Source organism: Agelaius phoeniceus, chromosome 1 (assembly GCF_051311805.1).
Source record: "Agelaius phoeniceus isolate bAgePho1 chromosome 1, bAgePho1.hap1, whole genome shotgun sequence".
Lineage (NCBI taxonomy): Eukaryota > Metazoa > Chordata > Aves > Passeriformes > Icteridae > Agelaius > Agelaius phoeniceus.
In genome coordinates this window covers 36250663-36273167 of record NC_135265.1, presented here as the reverse complement: position 1 = coordinate 36273167, position 22505 = coordinate 36250663, and the positions used below count along the sequence as shown (strand labels likewise).

Below are 22505 nucleotides of genomic sequence, written 5' to 3'. Positions count from 1 at the left end.
TGCCCCACTGCCCATGCAGTGATGTTTTCCTAGAGGTGCAGGCACTAGATGAAGCCAGAAAAGACATCAGTGGCATCTCAAGGATTTCAAAAGGAAATGACAGACACATGGTGAGAATGCTATCTGTCACTCCAGGCATAGGTGTGTGGGTGTTATTCTGTATGCATGTTCCCAGGCTGAGGATGTTGTTGGTAACTCTACGGCACCAGTGACAGAGAGATTTATTTCTGCTTGCATCTGAGTAAGTCTTTCTGATGAAGTTCTCTCTGTGGTGACATGTGGTGTCAATGCTTGGGAGATTGTAGAGCTCACTGATTTGGCTCAGGAAAACATAAAATCTGATACTGAACCAAGTGAAAACTGTGTTGAATTGCTTGGGCAGCCTTACATAGAAAAATGTCATTTTGTGTCTGTGAGACCATCTCCTTCTGCAGTCACAGTTGAAGGTGGCCATACTGCTTTTAGTAGACCTGCTTTGCCCAGGTGTCAGAAATCCATCAGCATCAGCAGCTCACTGCTCTGCCCCTGTCTGTGCTTCTTGGCTCAGAGAGTCTTGCTAGATTTCTTTCTCATTCCTGGGAGTGTTTGAGTATTTCTTGACTGAAGTTGTCCACTGAAGTTTGGTATTAGGTTATATAAACTGCACAGTGGAGGATGAATATGATCATGGTAGAGCAGAGTGTAGATACAGGGCTTTCTCCTCAACTTGAAGGTTGAATTCATGGAGATGGCTTGAGCAATTACTGCCCTTAATTCACACCACCAATTTTTTTACAGAGGTTTGTCAGGGTCAAGCAGAAATAAATGTGATCGTGAGCTGCAACTTGTATACAATGCATAAATTCAAAGTCAGTGATTTTATTTCATGTTAATGTGTCAGACTGCAAACTCTAGGAGGTAGATACTCCATTTGACAAACTCTTCTGCAGGGGTAGCAATAACTGAAACAGGGTAAAAAGAACAACTGAGGGTCAGCAAAACATGCTTCATGTTACAAATCAGAAGCTTTTTGTTTTGTGAGAGAGATGGATGAAAAGGTCTTGATGTGGCTCAGGTTTTAAGCTCACATAAAGGGGGCCATCTTTTTCCAGAGAAGCTGACATTTAACTTGATGTAATTTTCCAATAAGATAGTGAAAACTAAGATCTTTGACCTAGCAAGCTGATGACCTGCTGGAGTGTCTCGTGGGAGCCAATGTTCTAGTAAACAGAGCTTACAAGTTCAGGCAACACTTGTGATTGTCAGTACTTTTATCAAAGCTTTTAAAGTGTTTTACAATTTATGGGCAATTCTAGTTCTAAGCTCAGTTATGCAGCTTCATACCCTTGTACTTGCTGGCATTTTAAGAGTGCCCTGTACTTGGTGATGGGTGACATTCCCAGAGTGCTGAGGGGACTCATCAGGATGGTGCTGCCTCAGGCTACAGACAACGAATCAGGGTCTTTCTCCTTTTGGTTACATTTGGTTTGATTTGATGTGCTATAGGAAGGTCACACACTCATCTGTGAGACTTCTCCAGGCTCTGTTGAAAAAGTCTTCACAGATATTTCCAGCCAGGTTTTGCTTTGAAAGCTGCTGCTGAGCACTGGCTTTCAGAGGTTTATACTGCTTTGGGTTGTTTGCCTGTTTAAATACCACATCCAGTGCAATGCTGTAAACAAGGGAGCAAACAGCTACATAACTATGATTCCCAGGAGAGAATGATCCGTTAAAAGGGAAAAGTGCTTGTTTTGTCACAGCTGAATTACTAATATTCCTATAAATTGCTTCTCTGGGGTTGTGTAACGTGTTTGGCAATGTGGCAATAAGAGATGTTGAAATGGGGAACAGACTTAGAGGAGCAGAAATGGAAGGAAGCCAAGCCAAAATACACAGTGAGCCTTTTCCAAAGACAGGTCAGCAGTGATCCAAGAGTATTCCCACAAAATGGAAGTTCAGAAGGGAACTGTAAGCAGTGGAAAATATTGCATGCTCAACTTATGTTACGAACTTCGGTCACTCTGAGTTCACTGCAGAAAAAAATGTTTCTAGAGCTTAAAGTCCTTTCTTATTCATTTCTTTTCCCTTTTTCTTCTCCTATATTTAAATATTTTTGTGTTAGGTAAACTAAACTAGGAGAAAAAAAATTAACTGTTTTTGTAACACAGGAAACCTTAGGAATAAAAATACTACAGACCTTTTCACGGTAACATTTGTTAGGATAATACCTCCAGTTTTCCTTAGGAGGAAGGCAGCTTAAAGGAGAAGTTTTATGGGGTATGTTTCCACTTGGCTTTTATCTTTATTTTAGGCTGGAAAATAACTTACTGTGTTGCTGGTTTCTACCATTGATGCTCTGTGCTTGCACACCCCTTCTGCAAGTAGGCTCCCATGAAGAAGACTTCATCATGCTTATTAATATTTAGCTTGTCTTTATTTGTAAAACTGCTGTTTGCAGTTTGCATATCTGGTACCAGTGTGTTGATATCTAATCACAAACTAGATGCAACCTGTGCTTTTCTTTTGTTTGAAAGTAGACAGAAACCATTAGAAAAGATCAGAGAAAGATCAGCCTGCTCTACAGCTCTGACACTACAAAGAGAAAAGACAACCTGGTAGTACTAATAGCATCAAACTTCTGGCACTAATTACACTCCTAAGTCAAGCATTATTAATGGAGGCAGAGATGTTTCCTTTATTGAGAAAGGGATTTATAGCAGGACTGTAATTTAGATAAACTGGCTGGCCCTTAGGAGATGCATCTGACTCTCTCTATTACCTGCAGAGAACCTGAAAGATTTATTGTAGGCATCAGCAATTAGATCATGTGAATATCCACCTCTGCCTCAATTTCTCAGTAAATAAGGAAATGCTGTGTCACACTTGTTCATGGAGTTTTATTAATGTCTTCAGAAAGCAGACCAGACATCTTTGTTGGTTGTGCCTGCTCACACTCTCACTATTCAAAAATAGGTCAGTAACCCTTCTCCCCATTCTGACATCTGTTGTTGGTCAGGTTTCCCATCTCTGTTTTCTTCTCCCTGTGTTCAATTATTCTGTTGTCCCAGACAGACCTGTACATTTTATACACTCAAAGTGTCTCCAGGATGGAAGCTTCTGCACTTACTTTTTATTGAAATTGAAGTAAAAGAGGGCAAGAAACCTCTTCCTGACCTGAACAGTTCTGGACATTCCACTGATTTGAAACTTGTCACAGGGAAATTCCTTCTGCAGGCCAGTCACATTAAGGTGGTCAGCCCTGCTAGCACTCTGGTTCCTAGGCTGCTGCCATGGGCGATCTGAGGTCAAACTCGGTCTCCTGGCTCATAAAGGCCTAAATTATTGGGGGTGTAACAACTGCCAATTTTGTCCTGCCAGTGCATTAACAGAGCTCTTGCCCACCCTGCCCTTTGGTGGTTACTGTACACCTCTACTCTGTGGGCTTTTTCCTCATGGAATTAGGTGTGTGATGTCCCATCTCTTGGGTGGCTGCTCAGCCATGTTGAGGATGTGGGAACCATGATTCCTTGCAGTGTCTTGTTTTTCCCAGATGCTGCCACAAGGAACTTGATTTTAGCCTTGGTAGAAAGCTCCCCGTCTCCCAGTTGTGGGAATTCAGCCTTTTACTGATGTAGCTGGTTTACAGTTACAGATTTCTATACCTCTTGGATATGCGTTTTTTTTCATCTGTTCCTTTAAAATATGCTTTTAAATGACATGTTGGTAGTGTTCCCTGTGTGATGTGACCATGGGGATTAGAGGTATGTTTTTCTCTAAGACATGTACTAAGAAAAGCTTGTTATTTGCCTTTTCAAATTACATGCACTGGGGTCTCCAGCATTCCTGGCTGCGATGCTGAGTCCATCATCCTACCACCTCTGAGTGAAAAGCCTAAAGGTGTATTCCACAGAATGGCAAGTGAAGAAAAGCATTTAATCAGATTGGTTTTAAGGTTTTTGTATTATTTTATGGTAATATAAAAAATTTTTTGAATAGTTTGTCGTACAGAGTAGGAATACTTCCTTCTAGCTCAGGGCAGAACAAACCTGTCCCCTCTCCTCTGGCAAAGCCTCATGATGTTTACAGTTTGACAGTCTCGTGCTTTGGGTCTGGACAGCATTGCTCCCCAGATGACCTGCATTTCTTGTGCTAACCTATAATCAGAATTCCCATAAAAAGCAGCCTTGATCTGACCACAGTTTGTGATAAAATGCATTGGAATAAAATGGGAGATAGTGCTTCAAACTGCAGCTCCCCAAGCCTCCAAAGTCAGAAAGAGCAAACAGTTTAACACAAAAACTCTGAGATGTGTGTTTTAAAACCTGTTGATTTTTTTTTTTTATTTTCTCAAAGATAAAAGTGAAAAAGAAAGAGGAAGCTGGGTTTTTTTGGTTGGTTGGTTGGTTGGTTGGTTTTTTTTTGGTTTTTTTTGGGTTTTTTTTTTTGTGATCTTAGGAAGAACTTCAAAAAGTAGCAAGTTCCTGAAATATTTTTATAGACCTTATAACAAAAATAACAATACAAACTTCAGAATAAAACAAATTCCAGCCCATAGGTGTGCATGAGTATGGAAAAAGAATAAGTATGCTCTCCAAGGTCATGTTAAAAGCAGAAGTGAATGAAAACTACTTAAATATGCATTCATCTTTGCTTTTTTTTCTGTCTGCAGATCCCACCTGTGGTAGCACATACAACTCATGGAGTACAAATTATGTGCAGTGGGCGTTCATGTGGAAAATCTGTATGGCTAAAGCATCCTGGCAAACCACAGTTCCTGCTGGGTGAGTTAAGAGTCTGTCTTGAAGGAATGAGGGATTCAAAACTCCCCATGCAGGTGAGTGTAAATCTTTTCCTCCTTTCATGGTTTTAGCTTTGCTGGTGGTTTTAATTCCCAGTTACAAGCATTCATTGGAATGAAATGAGAGTCTCAAGGTGCTGCTGCATGGTTCATTAACCCCAGGGTTTTTGATGGAGTCTTTCCTTGCTGTGGTTTCCATGGTTAGCTCTGTTCTCTGGAGTGATCCTTAACCTGCTGCCAGTCTCACCTGCACCATAAAGGGAAGGTGCAGCCCATGTCAGTTTGCAGAGGGAGCAATATCTCATGGCTTCTGAGTCATGCCTTAAGGCCCAAAGGGGCTTTTCTTGCATTGCTGTTTTCTGTACTAAGCAATTTTCCAAAGCAAGAACTCTGAGCACATTAAACTTGAGCTTTTTATTTGCTTTTTCTGTATAGTAATGAGTCAAAAGTTTCTGTGTTATGTAATTATATAATTCTGTGTTGGTTTTTTTTTTTTTTTTTGCTTTTTTTTTGCTTTTTTTTGCTTTTTGTTGGTTTGGGGTTTTTTTGGTTTGTTTTTGGTTTTTTGTTTGTTTTTGGTTTTTTGTTTGTTTCTTTGCTTGTTTGTTTGGGTCTTTTTAAAGCTAGAAAATAGAACCCTGACTGCTGTGGTGAATTTATCCCCTAAAAATTTGTGCAGTCCATAAGGAAGAGATGGGATGATGGTGATGATGATTTGTTAAAATTAGTCTACCCCGAGCTTCTGGCAAAGGATTGCAAAGTGTAATTTATGTAGCAGGCTTCAATAATGCAGTAAAAATATATTTGTAATGTAGATACAATGGCTGAGGTTAACTGCCTCTTTTAAATTTTCCAAAGGAAAAAATATCCCTTTTGCTTCAGCAAGCTATAAAGGTCATCTTAAGGGTGAAGCCCAAAGCAGGTGATTCAGCTTGATCATCCAGTCCTTTGGGAAAAGCTTTTGTCTTCAAGAGCCAACAGAAAACTGCCACAAGCACCTTGAATGTCTACTGAAGACAAAACCCAAATCTGGTCTGGGATGCTGAGGTGTTGCTGCCTGCAGTCAGCTGGCCTCATGTCTTTGCTGTTTTAGGCTGTAAAGATCAAACATCTGGCCTGCCTAGGTAGACATGGAGCAGCTCTGCTGCCAGGAATGCTCTACAGTTTGTGGGATCATGCATGACCTGGTGAGGAGCTGTTTTACCTCCCTGTGCTGGGCAGCCAGGTACCATCACAAACTGCAGACTTCAACTCCTGTGAGGCTTTTAACAATTCACAAAAATGGCTTTGTGTCTTGCCCTGGATGGTTGAAATTGTGTCAGTGCACTTTAACTCTTCCAAGGCATAAATTTCCTGGCAGTTGGTGCCAGGTTGCACTGCCAGGTGCAATGGCTGTAGAGGGAGGGACCCTCAGCACTCCCTGGGGTTCCCTGAGACAGTCTCACAGGCTGAGCTGCTCCTTGGTTTGCTCACCTGTGGCAAGTCCCCGTGGCTGCCCAGAGCCCACCTGCATGGAAACGTGGTAGGCACTGCCAGGGCACTGTGCCCACCTCACTGCAGGCTCGGGGCCAGCTGAGCATGGGGCAGCGCAGCTCTGCACAAAGCCCTTCCCATGAGGCAGGGATGCCACATGTGGTTGCTAGCAACCACTTCACATGCCAAATAAAATTCCTCAGCAATAGAAAACAGAAGTTATGACAGCAGGCCAGCTACATATCCAGATATACAGGAATATGTCCTTTGTCAGCCTCATGTGGGGTTATTGGAGAGAAGTTTTGGACTTGTGATGGTTTCTTTTAGCTGAAACAGGAGGCAAACTTCTACTCTGTGAAAAGCACCTATTTTGGAGGGCAATCATTCATTTAATTTAAAAATATTTAGTTTAGCCCCATGTTTTGCTCTCTGGAAAAGGCTCAGTAATGTGAACATTATTCATTCAAACCTCCACAGAAGTTAAACTTGCTAACTATGAAGTTTCAAGCCTTTGCTCTGGACAGGGTAAATTGTCTTTGTGCCACTGAAGTCAGTAACAGCATACACTTGCACATCTGCTGAGCATCTTGTCCACAAGTATCTGCAATAAGCTGGCAGTGACATTTATTTCATAGAATGAGATTGGATTTTTTTTATTATTGCTCTTTGTGTCATCCAAGATACACATATCAAGAACTGATTCTCATCCTCTGTGTCTCAATCTGTTCTCACATGAGAGCTGTCTCTGAGTGTGACCAGAGAATTGGGCCCTAGCCAATAAAGCTAATATTTTACAAAAGGACATATCAGGCAATGTAAACTGCCCTCACAAGAAAAGTTTACATGTCTGAAATATCTAATGCTTTTTTAAACTTCTGCCTCTCTATCCACTGCCAACTTTCTCCAAGAGAATCATGCTTCCTAAGACATCCTTTCCGATTGTAAATCATTCTCACATATCTAGCCAGAAGACAGACTATGTAGTTGCTGGCCTGTCTCAAATGGATATGGCAGGTAATTATTAGTCTCATTAGTAAACAATTCACAATCAGCTACAAATTTTTGATTTAATTGTATGCATGACAGAAGAATATATTAAACTTTAATCTGCAGTTTCATTAAACAAGTGAATACATTAAACTCTCCTCTGCGGCTCCATAAGCAGCAGAGGAGCTAACATTCAATACACTATGAGTTATTCTACATCTTCTAATCCTGGGGTTAGTGAAGATCTCAATTTTCCTTTATTTCCAGTATTTTGCTCTTTTGAGACCTGAACAAAACATCACACCCCAAGATGATCATGTTTGTGCTCTGTTGGGAAGCAATACTAAAAGAGTGTGCTAGATTTTCCTAATTCCACCTACATTTACTGCCATTCTCAGATATAATTTTTCTCCTCCTTTGGCTCACTCTGCGTCTCCACTGAGGATTATAGAGTTCCTTTAGAAATTAGCCCATGCTGCAATTGCCAGAGAAATCCTCTTTCTAGATTCATGGTTTGCTATTTTTTTTTCAGCACGTAATAATATGTGCATGCCCAGGGACTCACAAAAACCTGAAGCCTCTCATTATGTGTTCCTCTGCTCCTGTCACAGGTGCACAGAATTTAAATGCTGGCTATATGTTTTTAACTCTTATGCAGCCTTCAATACCACACTGAGTTTCACCTCAATCTCATCTGGTTTAGGTGTGGGGTTTTTTTCTGCACCACCTCTCTGTCTCAAGTCATTGTTTCATTTGCTCAGAAAAGCTGCTCCAATTCCCACACTACTTTTGGAAGCTAAAATCCAGTGCCATGCAGAAGTTAAAATACAGAGGCCTGTGCTGTATCCAGAATCAGAACAGTCAACTCACAGAAGCAGTTTTGTAAGATACAGAGGCCTCTAGGATGAGGGCTGTGGTTTTGATACTATATATGTATCAAAGGCATAGGCCTGTGCCTGTATTGCTTTCCTTTGTCTCACTTTTTCTCATTGTATTTGCAAGAACTTACAATGCTCTTATTTTCAGCAATAGCTGCCTATTTCTAAGACTTTTATTGCACAGGGTTTCAACAGGTGATAGTCCCAGGTGTGTTGTCCTGCAGGTTAATACTCCATACCTATGCAAACTTAGCTTATCAGGTTTTTGAAATGTGATTTGAACAATATTGACACTGTTTTTCCTCAGACAGCTTAATTATAAGTCCCTGCTTATGAAGTAATATCATTCAAATCACAGCTGTCACAAAACATAACAATCAAATTGGGATCCAATGTGTGACATTATGCTCAGCTGGTTTGTCATAGGTATTATATATGGAATTTATGTATCACATATTCTTCAGGAGATCTAGATAGTTACAAGAGTAATGCAGAACCACTACCCAGGGTCAGTATCACCAAGAAGTCCCATGCCTGGCTTGTACCATGGATTTAACATTTGTTTGCACATACCAGTATGTGTAATTTCAGACTGTTTTCGCTATGCCTCTTCTGTTTTAAATCAAGTTTTCAACAATGGGATTTTAAAAACACTAAAAGCAGACAGTAATCTAGGATACTTCTTTACTTGCTGTCAGTTTCTCTTCCTTTAGAGTCCTCTTGCCTACACCAAGTTTTACGTTGTCCAGAACTTGGTATAACTGTTGGTTGCCACCAGAAGATGTGGTTCTTCTCCCTCCCATTCCCTGTTGTGCACAATCTGGTTACAGTAAACAGCTGCTAAATATCTGTCAAAGCAGGAGTGGTTCAGGGAGTAATTCAACACCACACTAATCCCCCACAACAGCAGATAGCTCTGTTGGAGGTGAGCAAGCTGAACTGATGGAGCTGGACTGATGCATGGGATGACAGCAGATGCTGCAGCCCCAAAGGAAGATGGGGAAGGATGGCCTTCTCCTCTTGGTGGCAGACCAATTTTACAGCACATCAGCTATAATGCACAGCTGTGCTCTATTTTCTTCCTCCTACAGAAACGGTTCCTGTTTTCAAGAGGTTTTCTCATCCTCTGCACTATAATGTCTTTAAGTGAAATATACACTTTGATATGTTTTCAACACAAGAAGAGATATTCCATTTCCATAGGCAATTGCAAACTTTTCTATTTCTCAGGACTTTATTTCCTCTTATAGGGAGGCTGCCTGAAGTTTCACCCATCTGTATTCCACATGAGTCAACTTTCTCTGCAAAATCTTTATTTTAGATTCAGATGTCACATTAATCAATGTAGTCATGTCCTGTTTGTAATAATCATCTCATCTAAATCAAACATAATATTCCAATCAGTGGAAGTATCTAGCTCTTGAATTCTGATATTTTTTCCTTTCCTTAGCTAGATTTTCCTTTATTTGGAATATATACGCTTTGGAATAGTTTAGGATATAGGGTTTTTTTTCCTTTTCACAGTCTGCTGTAAAAATGTCTGGTTTTCCTGCAGACAGACGAGTTTTTCCCAACAGTTGGACACTGCATTGCTCCCACGTGTGCTCCTTACCTCCTGCAAGGTTGGGCTGCTTCAGACTTTGTAGAATAAGCACACTCAGTTGCCTGTGCTGAGAGTCTTCCCACCAAGATCTGATAGGTACAATCTGTACATCTAATTAATCTGTGTTTCTTCCAAGTTTAAATCCAGCTAGTTTTTAAAAGTTTGGGTATCTGATCCCCATTAAAACACTGATGTGACTAAAAGACTGTAAGCAGTCCAGAAGAAAGTGTTTGACTGCACAGCTGACATCTTTGATTCTCTGGAAAGTTATAGCTACTAAAAGTCTCTCTAATGCTTAAGAGACAGGGAAAAAAAATTACAAAAACTTTGACTGCTTTATGCTTGTTTGTGTGGTTTTGAGGTGTTTTGTTTGGCAGTGGGGGTTTTTTTGGGACTCTGTACCTTGTCACAAAAAGACTATGTAACTACACAAAAGACATTGAGGTGCTGGAGTGCATTCAGAGAAGGACAACAAAGTTGATGAAGACTCCTATGGGAAGTGACTGAAAGAGCTGGGATTATTCAGCCTGGAGAAAAGGAGGCCATGGGGAGGCTTTTCCAGCCTCTACAACTACCTGGAAGGAGGTCATAGCGAGATGGGGGTTGGTCTCTTCTCCCAGGTAACAAGCAACAGGACAAGAGAAATAAGCCTCAGGTTGTACCAGGGAATGTTTAGATTGAATCTTGGGAAAAATTTCTTCACTGGAAGAGTTGTTAAGTGCTGGAACAGGCTGTCCAGGGAAGGGTAGAGTCACCATCCCTGGTGGTATTTAAAAGGTTTATAGGTTTGGCACTTAAGGACAGTTTAGTTGTGGACTTGGCAATTTTTAGGTTTATGGTTGAATTTTGTGATTACAGAATCACAGAATCACTGAGTGAGGTTGGAAGGGACCACAGTGGGTCATCTGGTCCGACCTCCCTGCTCAAGCAGGGTCATCCCAGAGCACATGGCACAGAATTACATCCAGATGGTTCTGGAATGTCTCCAGTGAGGAAGACTCCACAACCTCTCTGCCAACCTGTTCCAGTGCCTGGTCACTCACACAGTACAGATGTTCTTCCTCATATTCAGGTGGAACTTCCTGTGCATCAGCCTCTTCCCCTTTCCTCTAGTACTATTGCTTGGTCTTTTCCAACCTAAATGATTCTGTAATTTCATTCATTATATTCCTGGAAAGTTCAGAGTAGTCCATGTTTCTTGCATACTGGATTTTTTTTTTTCTCTCTCTCTTTTAGAAGTGTTTTTTCTATCCCTACCCAAACTCTGCTAACTTGGCAGCAAGGTTAGGTGCCAGCTAACCAGAAGTGAGTACCAGAACTTATGCCTTAGAGGGGTTGTTGATATAACTAAGAATCAATAGACTAAAATTTCTGGAATGGAAAGAAAGAAGAGTATGTCTGGCTTTGAAGGCTTCAAGTCAAAGCTCTGTATGACTAAACTCCTTCTAGACTCCTGTATTTCAGCCCAAGCCTTAAAGACTAGATAGGCTTACAGCTAAAATAATTTGGTAGCTCTGCTATTGATTTGTGGATGAAAAAAACCAGAAATTTGCTCTAAGCTTGCAGCCATGTGATTATCTTTCTAGGAATGGCAGTCACAGCTTTTCTAAGAACCAAATAAAAATGGAGCAAAGATTCATTGTTCAGCTCTCTGTACCAGTATTCACATGGCTCATGCCCATGTCTATTAATACACATTATGACTTTAAAAAGTGACTTGAAACTAATAAAAATAGGGATAGTTTCCATAAAGTGCTGCTCTCTTTCTTTTCCACTGAACAGACCCAAAAATACTTTGGCTCATGTTAGATAACATGGTGAAAGAGAAAATGCTTTTTCTTTGATCCATAAAGTTTGGACTGCAATGTAAACCAGATGGAAAAATCCCAGCAGAGAATTTTCCTTTCTTTTGACCATTGAGGGCCATCACTCCCTCAATGCTCAAAGCTCAGAGAACCCTTGAACAGCTCTAGCATATTTACAAAATGAGTTGGACTGAGAATTTTATTGTTTGAACACAGTGGCTGCATGGAAATAATTCAATGATATACCTATCATATTATCTAAGGGAAGACTGAATTGTATAAAAGACCTTTCACTCTAGCATGCATCTGAGGCAGAGTGACTGGTGCCAGGAAATCAGGAAATTTGTGGAATTTGCAGTTTGACATGCTTTGTTTTTAGTTGTCCTAAACACTATAGGCAGCTCAGTGCTTCGACGTCTGCTGTACTTCATAATTTCGTCTTACCCTACTGCAAACAATTTTAATAAAATGTGTATTAAATTAATCCCAGTTTTACCAAAACAGTTTCAAAAGAACATAAAACAAATTGTAAACTGAAGTGGAACAAACCTGAAATGCAATAAGTTTGTAACAGGCTATTTATCAGACACATATGTTCCACCTTTAGGTTTTGCATGCTGACTGTATTTCATACAGATACATATTTGCTGCAAAGAAAAATACTGTTAGGGAAGCAAAACCATACTGATATGAAGAAAAGCTATGTCAATACTTTAATTATCTAATTCTTTAAAGAGTCTCTTTTTAAGACTGATGTACTGGCATTTACTTTACACTTTCTTAGCACTTTGGTTATTTATTTACAGTTTTACTATGCTGATGCTAAAACCTGTAGCAGTATTCTCATGGTCAGTATTCTCATGGCCAATCATCAATGAAAAGCAGTCTCAGATTGCTTTGGTTGTGTCCAGGATCTCCCCCTTCCACCATACCCCTTCCACCTCATCAGACATCACAATCCTAAAAAAAGGACCTGCTGAAGTATTTACACAGAATGGCCCATCACCAGACCCACAGAGAAATTTAAGGAAGATAGTTCTTTGGAAAACTTTTATATTAAAGGGGCACAAAGCTGTTGGTGCCTGGTCTGTCTCTGCTGTAGCTGTCTCTTAGCCATACCTGTAATTTTCTGACTGAAAATTCAACAGTAATGGTGCTGGCCATTTCTGTGGCACATACGGATTTCTGCTGGTCTCAGTAGTGACCAGCAAAGGGTGGTGACCTCTGTTTTAACAGATGACTCCACCAAAGGCGGGGAGACTATAGGCTTATGTTGCTGCAACTCCACTATTTTTAATGGATTCATTGCAATACTGGCATGAACTAGAGCTTGGAGAAGATTCAGGCCCAGACACAACCCTGCTTAGTGAAAATGCTTCAATCAAACTTTTTCTGTGGTGGGACTGTTTGTTGGCAGCACAAACAGTTCAGATCCTGGAGTGGTGATCACAGGCAGGCAGATGTACTGTATTACAGAAACTGCCGTGCTTGGCACTTCAGGGTGGTGTCTATTGTCTTTGCAGGAAGAAAAACCTTTGCTTTGATAAAGCTTTCTGATTCCAATTGTGCAGAAAGCTTGTTCACCTGGATTTGCTGCTGCACGCTCGGGTGTTAAACCTGCCAGTGCAGGGAGAGCTGCATTCCCACGTACAAGCACATTAGATAACTCATCTGCCTTTAAAGTGATCATGGCAGTTATTTTGGAGACTCATTTGATTCTGTGAATACAGGTGTTCTTAGTGCTGCTCTGTTCTTAGCTCTTCAAAATTCTCATTAGTGTGTGGTTTGCGGAATTTGTCCTTTTTCTTTAAGAAATGAAAATTGTCCTGCCTAGATCCTAATAGATATTTAACAAATCAGTCTGCATCCCAGTACAGCCTGTTCTGTTTAAGTAGATGCAAATGACCCTCTAGCAGGTGGCTTAGTGATCCAGTGCAGCCAACATTTGCATACCTATTTTGGGCTAAGTTACTGCGTCGTGACTGCTCTTGTCCTTGTGAGCAAGTTGGAGTTTTAAAGATGCTGCATAGAAATGCAGGACTTTGTTCTAAAATTGTGCCAGCCAACTGGTTTATTAGTTTAAGCAAAAACTTTAGCAACTTGTTCAGTTCTTTGGAACCCAAAATGGGAGACTGAAATGGAGAATTTTTCCAGAGAAAGCCATGGATAAAGCTTAATGCTTCAAAATAAACTTTAGGCCCATATTTGTTATTAAACTGATGATTGAATATCCCAACCCACTGGAAGAGAAGGCAACTGCTTTGTGTCTAGTTTTATAAAAGATATATGTTCTTACATCTGCTTGGTAAGACAAAGTTAGTTTTGAACAATAAGAAAGCATTCAGAATAAGAATAATTTCAATTTCAGTCACTCTTTCTGCAATTGTTAGCATAAGGCTGAATTAAAAATTTGGAACTGCTTTTCACAGGTGTTTAAATGAAAAAAATGTTAAGACTTCCAATATTTTTCCATGCTGGGATTATACAGAATCGCAGTTTGTTGGTTTATTTTTCTCTTGTAAAATTCAGATACTGCTAGGTTTACTGTGAAGAAAATAAAGTAGTAGTTCAACTGGGCCAAAAGAACAACTTCAAGCCTTTCAACTGGACTGCCAAAGAGGACAAAGTGAGGAGGCAAGTGTGCAATGTGAGAAAAAACATGTAAATTTTCTCATATTCTCTCACTTTTTTTTCCCTAAAAATGTTTTGTCCTCTTGTTCCCCCATTCTTACTGTTCTGACCTGTGTGATTTAAACACTGCAGACCAGGTTTGGTACTCAACGGGGTTATGTAAGTCATGGTCAGACAGTGGTTTTGAGGTCTGTCAAAAAGCTTTTGGTGACTTTTCTCTTCAGGGTTACAAAGCTGTAGTCTGTGACAATTCATGGGAGACCGAGGTTTTTGCCAAAGTCCCAGATTATGTTGCAACTCAACACAAGGAGGCTTGAAATCAGTCTTCACATCTTTTTCTACTTTCTATCAACATGAAGTCCCAAAACTGCAGGGCAGTCCTTACGCTTCCCATTGCTGCCATTTCTGGGTTCCAGATTAAATGGGTGATTATGAGGGAACAGGATAATCAGGGGTAGTGATCACTGCAAGCTGCTCTCCATGCCATTTCAGTTTGCCCACTTGTTCAGACAAAGTAAAAGGCATTAGAGTACTGCAAAGCGACATGGATTCTGCTTCCGTCTGTCAACAAACCGTTGCACAGTTTTGGGAAAGTCACTCTGCTCTCTGCCTTGCCCTCTTATTGCTTATGAAGTGGGACTGCTGGGCTCCATTTTCATTTGGGGGTGCATTGAAAACCCCAGGCTTTGGTTTCTGTATGAGCATCCTGGAAAAAAAAGATTTTCTTCTTTGCCTTGTATAATTGTGTAATGTTGCTTGAAGAGTTCTGCTGACTAAGGAAAAAATGAAAAGAAGAAAGAAAGGTAGAGGGAGATCATCCTTCACAGCAGCCTTCTCCACTGAAGTGTCTGCTCTCTGAGGTCTATCTCCAGCACAATACAACTACCCATAAAAAAGATCCTGTTTTTTGATCCTGTTGGTGTAATTTGAAAAATCTTCATTTGAAACAACTGTAATATATGGTGTTAATATGTGGGTAGCCCTAACCAGTCTCAGAATATTTTTATACTCTCAAAGTGGGTGTGCTTTTGACTAGTTATAATGTACTTAAGTGAAGGATTTGTCATCCAGGGTGATTTGTTTGTGAAATTAATATCTTCCAGGTCATTATTGAAATTATGGTCCTTTGCCATAAAGAATTTCTGTTATCCCTTTCCTCCCTAGCCCATCCCCTGCTGAAACTTGAGTTTGACCTGTTCACCACTGAGGTGATCTGTAAGACCCATGTAAAGGAGAGAATGTGCAAGTGGTTTAAGTACTTTATAAAGCAGCTCAATTTCATTAGCAATTTCTAATAAAGTAGTTCAGGCAAAACCAGTAGAATAATTTTAGCAAACATGAAGATAGTAAAGTTCAAAGCTAGGTTTTCAAAAGTGGTGGGAAGGTGGGCTTAGGCTGTGGTTCTGTTGAAGAAGCCTTCCTTTTATTAAAGTCTTAGAAGAAATAGAGGTGGATTTGGGGAATCTCTTGTTCTCTTTTTTTTTTTTTTTTTTTTTTTGTGTTTTCCCCCAGCTTAAACAGGGAGAAAATATTTATGCCACCAATACTTTGAATACATTGATCATAGTGCTAAATAGTAACACATTTTTCATATTTCACGAGGTTGCTTCTGCTGCATACATGGCCTTTTTTATTCTTTAAGCAACCACAAATAGAACACTTTTATGTTTGTTGTATTCTTTGGTTCCCAGATTCCCATGCAAATTTGTCAAGCCCTCAAAAAACCAATTCACTGCTTAGCATTCAGTGTATTTGATACCTGCTTCAGTTTATCTTGGTCTTTTCTCCTTTCACAGGTTTGAAGGCAGCTCTTGCCCCTCACTACTCCATTTTCTTTCTCTCTTTTTTTTCTTTTCTTTTTTCAATAGGAATGTGCATTTTATGGCTTTGTCCTTTCTTTTGGCAAATTACCAGTAGCTGGATTTTGAAACACTCTTGCTGGAGTCTTAATTGTCCTCCACAAATTAGCCAAGGTCACTGGCTTTTGAATCAATGCAATCTGCAGAAACAAGGACAAAGCCAGGAGTAAAAATAAAAGCAAAATATTCTCTTGGCATGATAATTGTCTAATACACAAGCAAGTGTAATATTTGGAGAGTAAGTCAGTGGTGTGGCCTATTAGATATTGATTCAAGCGGAGACTTAAAATGTGTAAAGATTTGAATCTTCCTTGGAAAAATCACATTTTTCTTTTTTGTTCAAATACCTGCATCTCAAGTGTATCTTGATTTATCCTATTCCTTGTTTGTAGCATAGCTGCAAGATAAAGGCCAAGTCTTTGAGCTAGATTGTCGTGCTTTTGGTACTAGTCAGAAAGCCTTCTTGCTCCAAAAACTTTAAAATCAATTCTCTTTAAAAGTAGCATAATGAATTACTGTTTGATTTGGGGTTGTTTTGCAATAAAATATAGTGCAAATGTGGAATAAACAACAGAAGTGCATCTGTAGTGAATGCTGGGAGGCAAGAAAATCACATATGACAGGATGTTCCAGCCTTTCTGTATAAGCCTGCCACTCCAAACAGATCCTTTGAAATCAATGCAACTCATAAGTGCAGATCTGCTTATGTGGGTGTCAAACAGAACACTTTTCTCAGCAGATCTCTTCCTTATAAAAAGTATCCTAGTTTTGAAAACATTTTTTTTGGAATAACATTTTATTTTATCAGAGTATTTTTTAGAAGTCTTTGGATTATATTAGAAAATAATTGAAACAGCAGGTTTATATATATAAAAATATATATAGTAAGAGTATAGTTTTGAGGTGCGAGCAAACAGGAGATTTTATCCTAAGAAAGTTACAAAACAGTGAAGAAAAGGAAATTCTAAATCAATGTCTTAGCTCAGTCCCGGACACAAACAAAGCAGATAGTGTGTAAAAGCTACTATAAAATTCAATTAAATTAAATACATGTGAACATGTGCATTCATTAAGTGGCTATTTATATACATTTATGATGTTATTGTTGTACATGCTTTAGTGATTCAAGCATGTAACTGAAAGCTGTGTCTAAGACTTTCAAAGATCTAAGTGACTTAGATCTTGTTTTCAGCAATAACAAAGGCACTCATGAGCCTTTGTTTCCTTGAAAGTTAGTGGAGCCATGCAGTCCCAGGTCTTTGGAGCTTCGACATATATAATGGGAATTCTTATTTGTGCTTGTTTATATGCAATTTAAAAATGAATAAGGCATAAAAATGAATATACCTGATGAAGCAGCACCAAGAACGTCTTTCATCCAAGCATTTTTTCCTACCTTGCTGCCTCCTCCAGGTATAAGTGGCACAAAGCACCTTGAATACAGCAGAGATCAGGAGGGTTCATCTCTAGGGTCCATCCCTTAGGCTGAAGGCAGATTAGGTGCCAGCAGCCACAGATCTGGAATCTGGTGGAAATGCTGCACTTGTGTGCTGGTGATACCTCTGCTGGCAGACTTGTCCTTTATCAGGTCAAAGTGATTCACTCAGTGTTATGGAGGGGCTGAGAGCCAGAGATGGTTGTTCTGCTCCTGTGGCTTTGCTGAGGGCTCCTCAAAGAACAAGCCTGTGGAAGAGCGATGCCTGAAGCTTTCTATTTCTTTTCCAAGCCACACTATGCCCTGCTTGTAGTTTCCATTAGCTTCCAGTGAATAGGTGTGAAAGGTATATCCCATACTTGACTTCTGTGAGAAATATTAGACACAAGGTGTAGAAAATATGTGTAGTGAGTCTCTTAATAGACCATCTAGTAATAACCAAGTTCATTTGGGAAAAAGAACATGGAAACTCTGCTGAGGAATATTTCATACTGTATGACTTGCTCTGCAAAGTGCACCTAGACAGTGGCAATACGCTTTTTGTGGGAGGGGAGCCCAGCTTGGAAGGCTGTGCTAAAGGCCAGTCCTCTGGAGGAGCCAGTCACAAATATTCCCACTGTGTGAGAGGCCTGTGGCCCTGCAGTGCACCAGGGCAGACCAGGGCCGGGCTGGCATAGATGCAGTTTAAAATACCAGCATATTGTGCCCACCACAGCTGAGAAGATCACTGAGGTGTGCCTCCTCCCCAGTTCTGCAGCCAGGGCTGTAGCAGTGACACAGGCTGGATGGCTCAGGCACATGTCTGCCTGATGACTTGGGACTGCAGGGCTGCTCTGCTACTGCAGCACTGATCATGACATCAGTCTAGGTGAGATTTTGGGGCAGTTTATGCAACATTCTGTCTCTTCTGTAGGACATAAGAAGCCCACACAGTCCCTTGTGAACAGTACCAGGCTTGCCAGTGTGGCATGTTCAGCAGGAGCTTGATCTCCCACCAGCCACACTCTGCTTTAGCCACAGTGTAACAGAGAACTGAGCAAACCCTGTGCATGCAGGAGGGACAGGCATTGCTACCTTGCTCATCAAGTCCACATCTATTTATTCAAAAACATCTGCAAGGTGGTTTCATACATCCTTCTAACCTCACTGCTGTCTTTTGGCCAAATTTCAGCTTCCTGTACTGAACCTTCACAATCATCTCAGTAGTTTGTGGGGAAACCTGCCTTTTTCACTAATTTTTGTTAAAGAAAGCATCTGAACATGGATATTTCCTGATTGACTTCAGTCAGAGAAAGAGCATGGAAGATTTTAGATCTTGAAAGCTGAAGGTCTGACAAAGTTGCCAGCAACTGGAAAGAGTGGATATGATGGAAAATATTAGCATGGGGTAACAATGGATGGAACAGTAGCAACACCTATAATTATGATTGTAAGTGACGAAACAGAAAGGAAAACTACATTCCATGGGATTTAAGAGGATTTTTTTTAAAAACCTGGGCTAGATTGTTCCCTTCCATGTTAAAACCCACAGAAGGAGATTTTTGGAAACTGCTACATGCTGATCTGCAGGCCTGTCCCAGACTCATCCCTGAGGCAGAATCTCTTTTTCTGCTCTCCAAAGGGGGCAGATTTTCTATTCTAAGTAGGCACACAGATGCCTGAACTATCTTATTTCAGGTCCTGCCCTAATGATCTTTCTTACTCCTCACCTTACCCCTACTCCCAGTTAGCCTATTTGATTTGGAAGCACCCTTGGAGCTGTCTTGGTTTGTTGGGAGCAGCCTCTGGAATGGAAAAGGGAGAGATGGAAACTATGCAGCCTTTGGCCTCTCGCTGCACAGGTTATACAGAGAGAGAAAGGAACAGCAGAGAAGGGTAAAAAATCAGATTTGGCTGGAAGGGAAGGATCTGCACAGAGCGAAGAATGCTTGTACCTGGCTGCTGGCTTGCTGTTTTCTTAAAATATTGTAACTGGCCTTCTGAGTTTGCTAAAAAACATAAATAAACCAGCACTGTGTTATATTAACATTTTTTATAGCATAGTATTTTTAATATAACTTTTGGCAGCATGTGCTGAGAAGCAGAGATTTTCTCTGAAATGTGGGACCTCAGAAGAAAGACTGTTTGTCCCAAAGTGTCACGTTGTTTCTTGACCTTTCACAGATGTTTCATGAATTTGTCATCCTGAGCTACAAAATTGCTTTTGTTAGGATGTAGAAACAACTCTGTACTTGCAGAGCTGTTGGTGACATGACTCATGGTCCCACTGAATAGACTTGGACTAGTGCAATAGCTGGATGGAGGGAGGGATTTTTTTAAAATTTTTTTTGCAATCTGTTGTAGTAACAAAGGAGAGAAATTGCTCTACCTTTTGCTTTCTTCTCCTCCAACCAGTGGTAAAAGTCCTAAATAAATCTATAAGAAAAATGAATGATGATCTGTAGTAAGGATTTATTACTTTACCAGTTATTGAATTTCTCCCTTAAGATTGCACAAAGGGCAATTGGAGGTGTTTTCCTCATTCATAGTACAGGGTGTAGGCAAAACCAGGTAATGAAGAGCAAAGCTCAAAACAAATTATGACATTGTGAAAGAATCTGCCTTCAGTCACGGGGGAGTCCTTAAAAAATCATCCAGTTTATCAAGAAAGCATAGTCTGGGATTTATTATCTGACAAATGTTTATTGTTTTAATATCCAGTGAGTGTTTTTCAGATTCATGTCCTAGAAAATGAGGCAAACATTCCTTCAAGCACTTGCTGGAACTCTCTGTGGACATTATGGAGCCACCTCCTCTTATCCTCTCCCAAATGACAGCAGGCACCTTTAAGACAGCCAGCTGAGACTCTTGGTGCCTCTCTTGGCTCTCTGGGTTGCAGGACACAAACAAAGAGCAGGTCAAGCCACTCTTCTTGACTGCAGAAACCTAGCTGAGGACAGAGAGTTGAGTACAAGACTGGAGGATGGAAGGACATCTTTGGACCAAAATGAACTCTGTTTCTGAAGGCCACTTCATTTTCATCACTTTCAGATACAGTGGCAGTACAGCAAGGCAGGGACAAGGTTCCCCCAAAAGAAAAAGTTACCCCATCCTTGCTGTGACAGACACAACTATCATCCAGGGTCAAGGCAGCTCTGATGCTGGCAGCTCTCACCACCTTCCCAGCTGCATTCTTTTATATCATCTCTGCATCCCTGCTGGCTCCTTCTTTTCTCTCAGCCTGCATTTTGGTGAGGGATGAGGATATGGCAGTGTTGGCACCCCCATGATAAGTGATAAGCCTACAGCAACAGGCCCAAGAAATCTTCCTGTAGCTGCCCTATATTTTTGTCAGTTTGAGCTAGGAAGGTGTTTTAACTAGATGATGCTCCCAAAAAAGAAGAAATGAGTCCTCTTTTGCATATTACTGAGTGAAGTGAATTATCCTGGAGTTTGACTGTAAGTTTCCCTGAGGACCTGTGCAACAGTGGTGCACGTGGCAGGAAGAGCTTGGCTCAGACCTCACGGTTCTGGCCAAGTTTCAAGGATTGTTGTCAGAAGTTGTGCCTGATGCCAGGACAGACAACCTCAGGTGCAGCCTGTACAAGTCCTCACGGAGACTTAGACTCCTGCTCCATGGTGTCTTTTTCAGAGACACGGTTCTTAGGGCTGCTCTGCTCTTGGTTCCTGGTAGAACAGAAGGAAAAGCAGTGAGACAGTGGTGTGAAATCAAATAAGATGATATGTGATGTTGCTAATTATGGGGGAAAACCTCTAAAAGTCTGGATTACAACATATAAATCCTATCACTTACATCCTTCTTTTGTATTGATGCAACTTTTAAGTTAATTCTTAAAAATTTAATAGTCACTAAACAGCCAGTGCAATGGAGCAGGAACTAAGCTTCAAAACAAGTGTGTGGTAAATATTCCACTACTCCCAGGAGCAGGAGTGAGAGGAAGGAGCTGTTCCACAAGGAGAGTGGCAGTGACCACAACACAGCTATGAGGGTGAAGGGTCTGCTCTGGGGTGTTCCAGAACACATCCTCTCCATGGCACTCTGGAGATGTGCTGGGTATTGCTCTTGATATTTGCTTGCAAAACCAGAGAAAAAGGCTGGTCTGCAAGAGTGTGCTTTCCTCACTTGCCCCATTGTTCAGTGTCAGGAACCACTGTCTCCCATCCCTGTGGGTCACAGAGAAGAGGTACTGGGGTGACACAGGTGTGCAAGACCAGGGGTGTCACCGCAGGAATGTGCTGAAGGGGTCACTGGCCCCTCCCAGGAAATCTGTGTTGGATTACCTTCTCAAGGATGGCCAATACACCAATTCACATGGATGTTAAATCTCCACCAGTACTGCCATTTGCTGCCCCAGGCTCTAGCTCAGTTCCTTGCTGCCAGAGTTAAGGGTGGCCTACAAAGCTCTCTGTCTCCACAGCCACTAATAATGATTCACCAATTTTCAACTGCCCAAAATTGATGTTGTATGGACAGTGGCCTGTTAGTTGTCTTTGGTAGTAAAGCACATTGTGTAATTTACAGTTCATTTAGAGTCTCTGAGGTAACTAATGCTGATTTATGTCCTCCTGTGAAATCCTAGTCTTCTGGTGTCAAAATGGCAGGCTTGCTCCCAGCATGCTAATAGGACAGTCAACTTGCCACAATGCACGTCTCTCACTTGCCTTTACAATATTCCTACAGGGCAAGAAATAAAGTCTATTCATAGCCTGCCTCTAAAACCTTTTAAATCCTTCCTAACAGAGACAGTGTGGCAAGAAAAGCAATGGTTATAGGAACAGCATCAACAGGTGTTGGACTCTGAGTTGTAGAGTCCAACCTCTCCAGTATCACTAGTCAGCAGAAATCAGAGATCTCAAGCCTGGTGGCCTTTTTGGAACAGAGACCTCTTGAGGGCAGGATCAACCCTATTCACCCCTGCTGCCCATAAGGACCCCTCACTCAGTCCTTGGAACCACTTGTGAAAATCACACCAGATGATTGAGGCTCCCAGTCTGGGGAACTTGTGAGGATGTGAGTCTCTGGGATTATTTTTAGTTGCTTTGCCATGCTACTTTCC

The 22505-nt window shown here is 40.9% G+C and overlaps 1 protein-coding gene across 1 annotated transcript in view; it reads left to right on the top strand.

Moving 5' to 3' along the window:
• Positions 1-22505, top strand: part of LOC143693770 (uncharacterized) — a 105499-nt gene that overhangs the window by 31304 nt on the left and 51690 nt on the right. The window contains exon 4 of the mRNA XM_077176454.1: positions 4649-4813. Within this exon, the coding sequence (XP_077032569.1) occupies positions 4649-4813 (165 nt within the window). The remainder of the gene's footprint in view (positions 1-4648; positions 4814-22505) is intronic.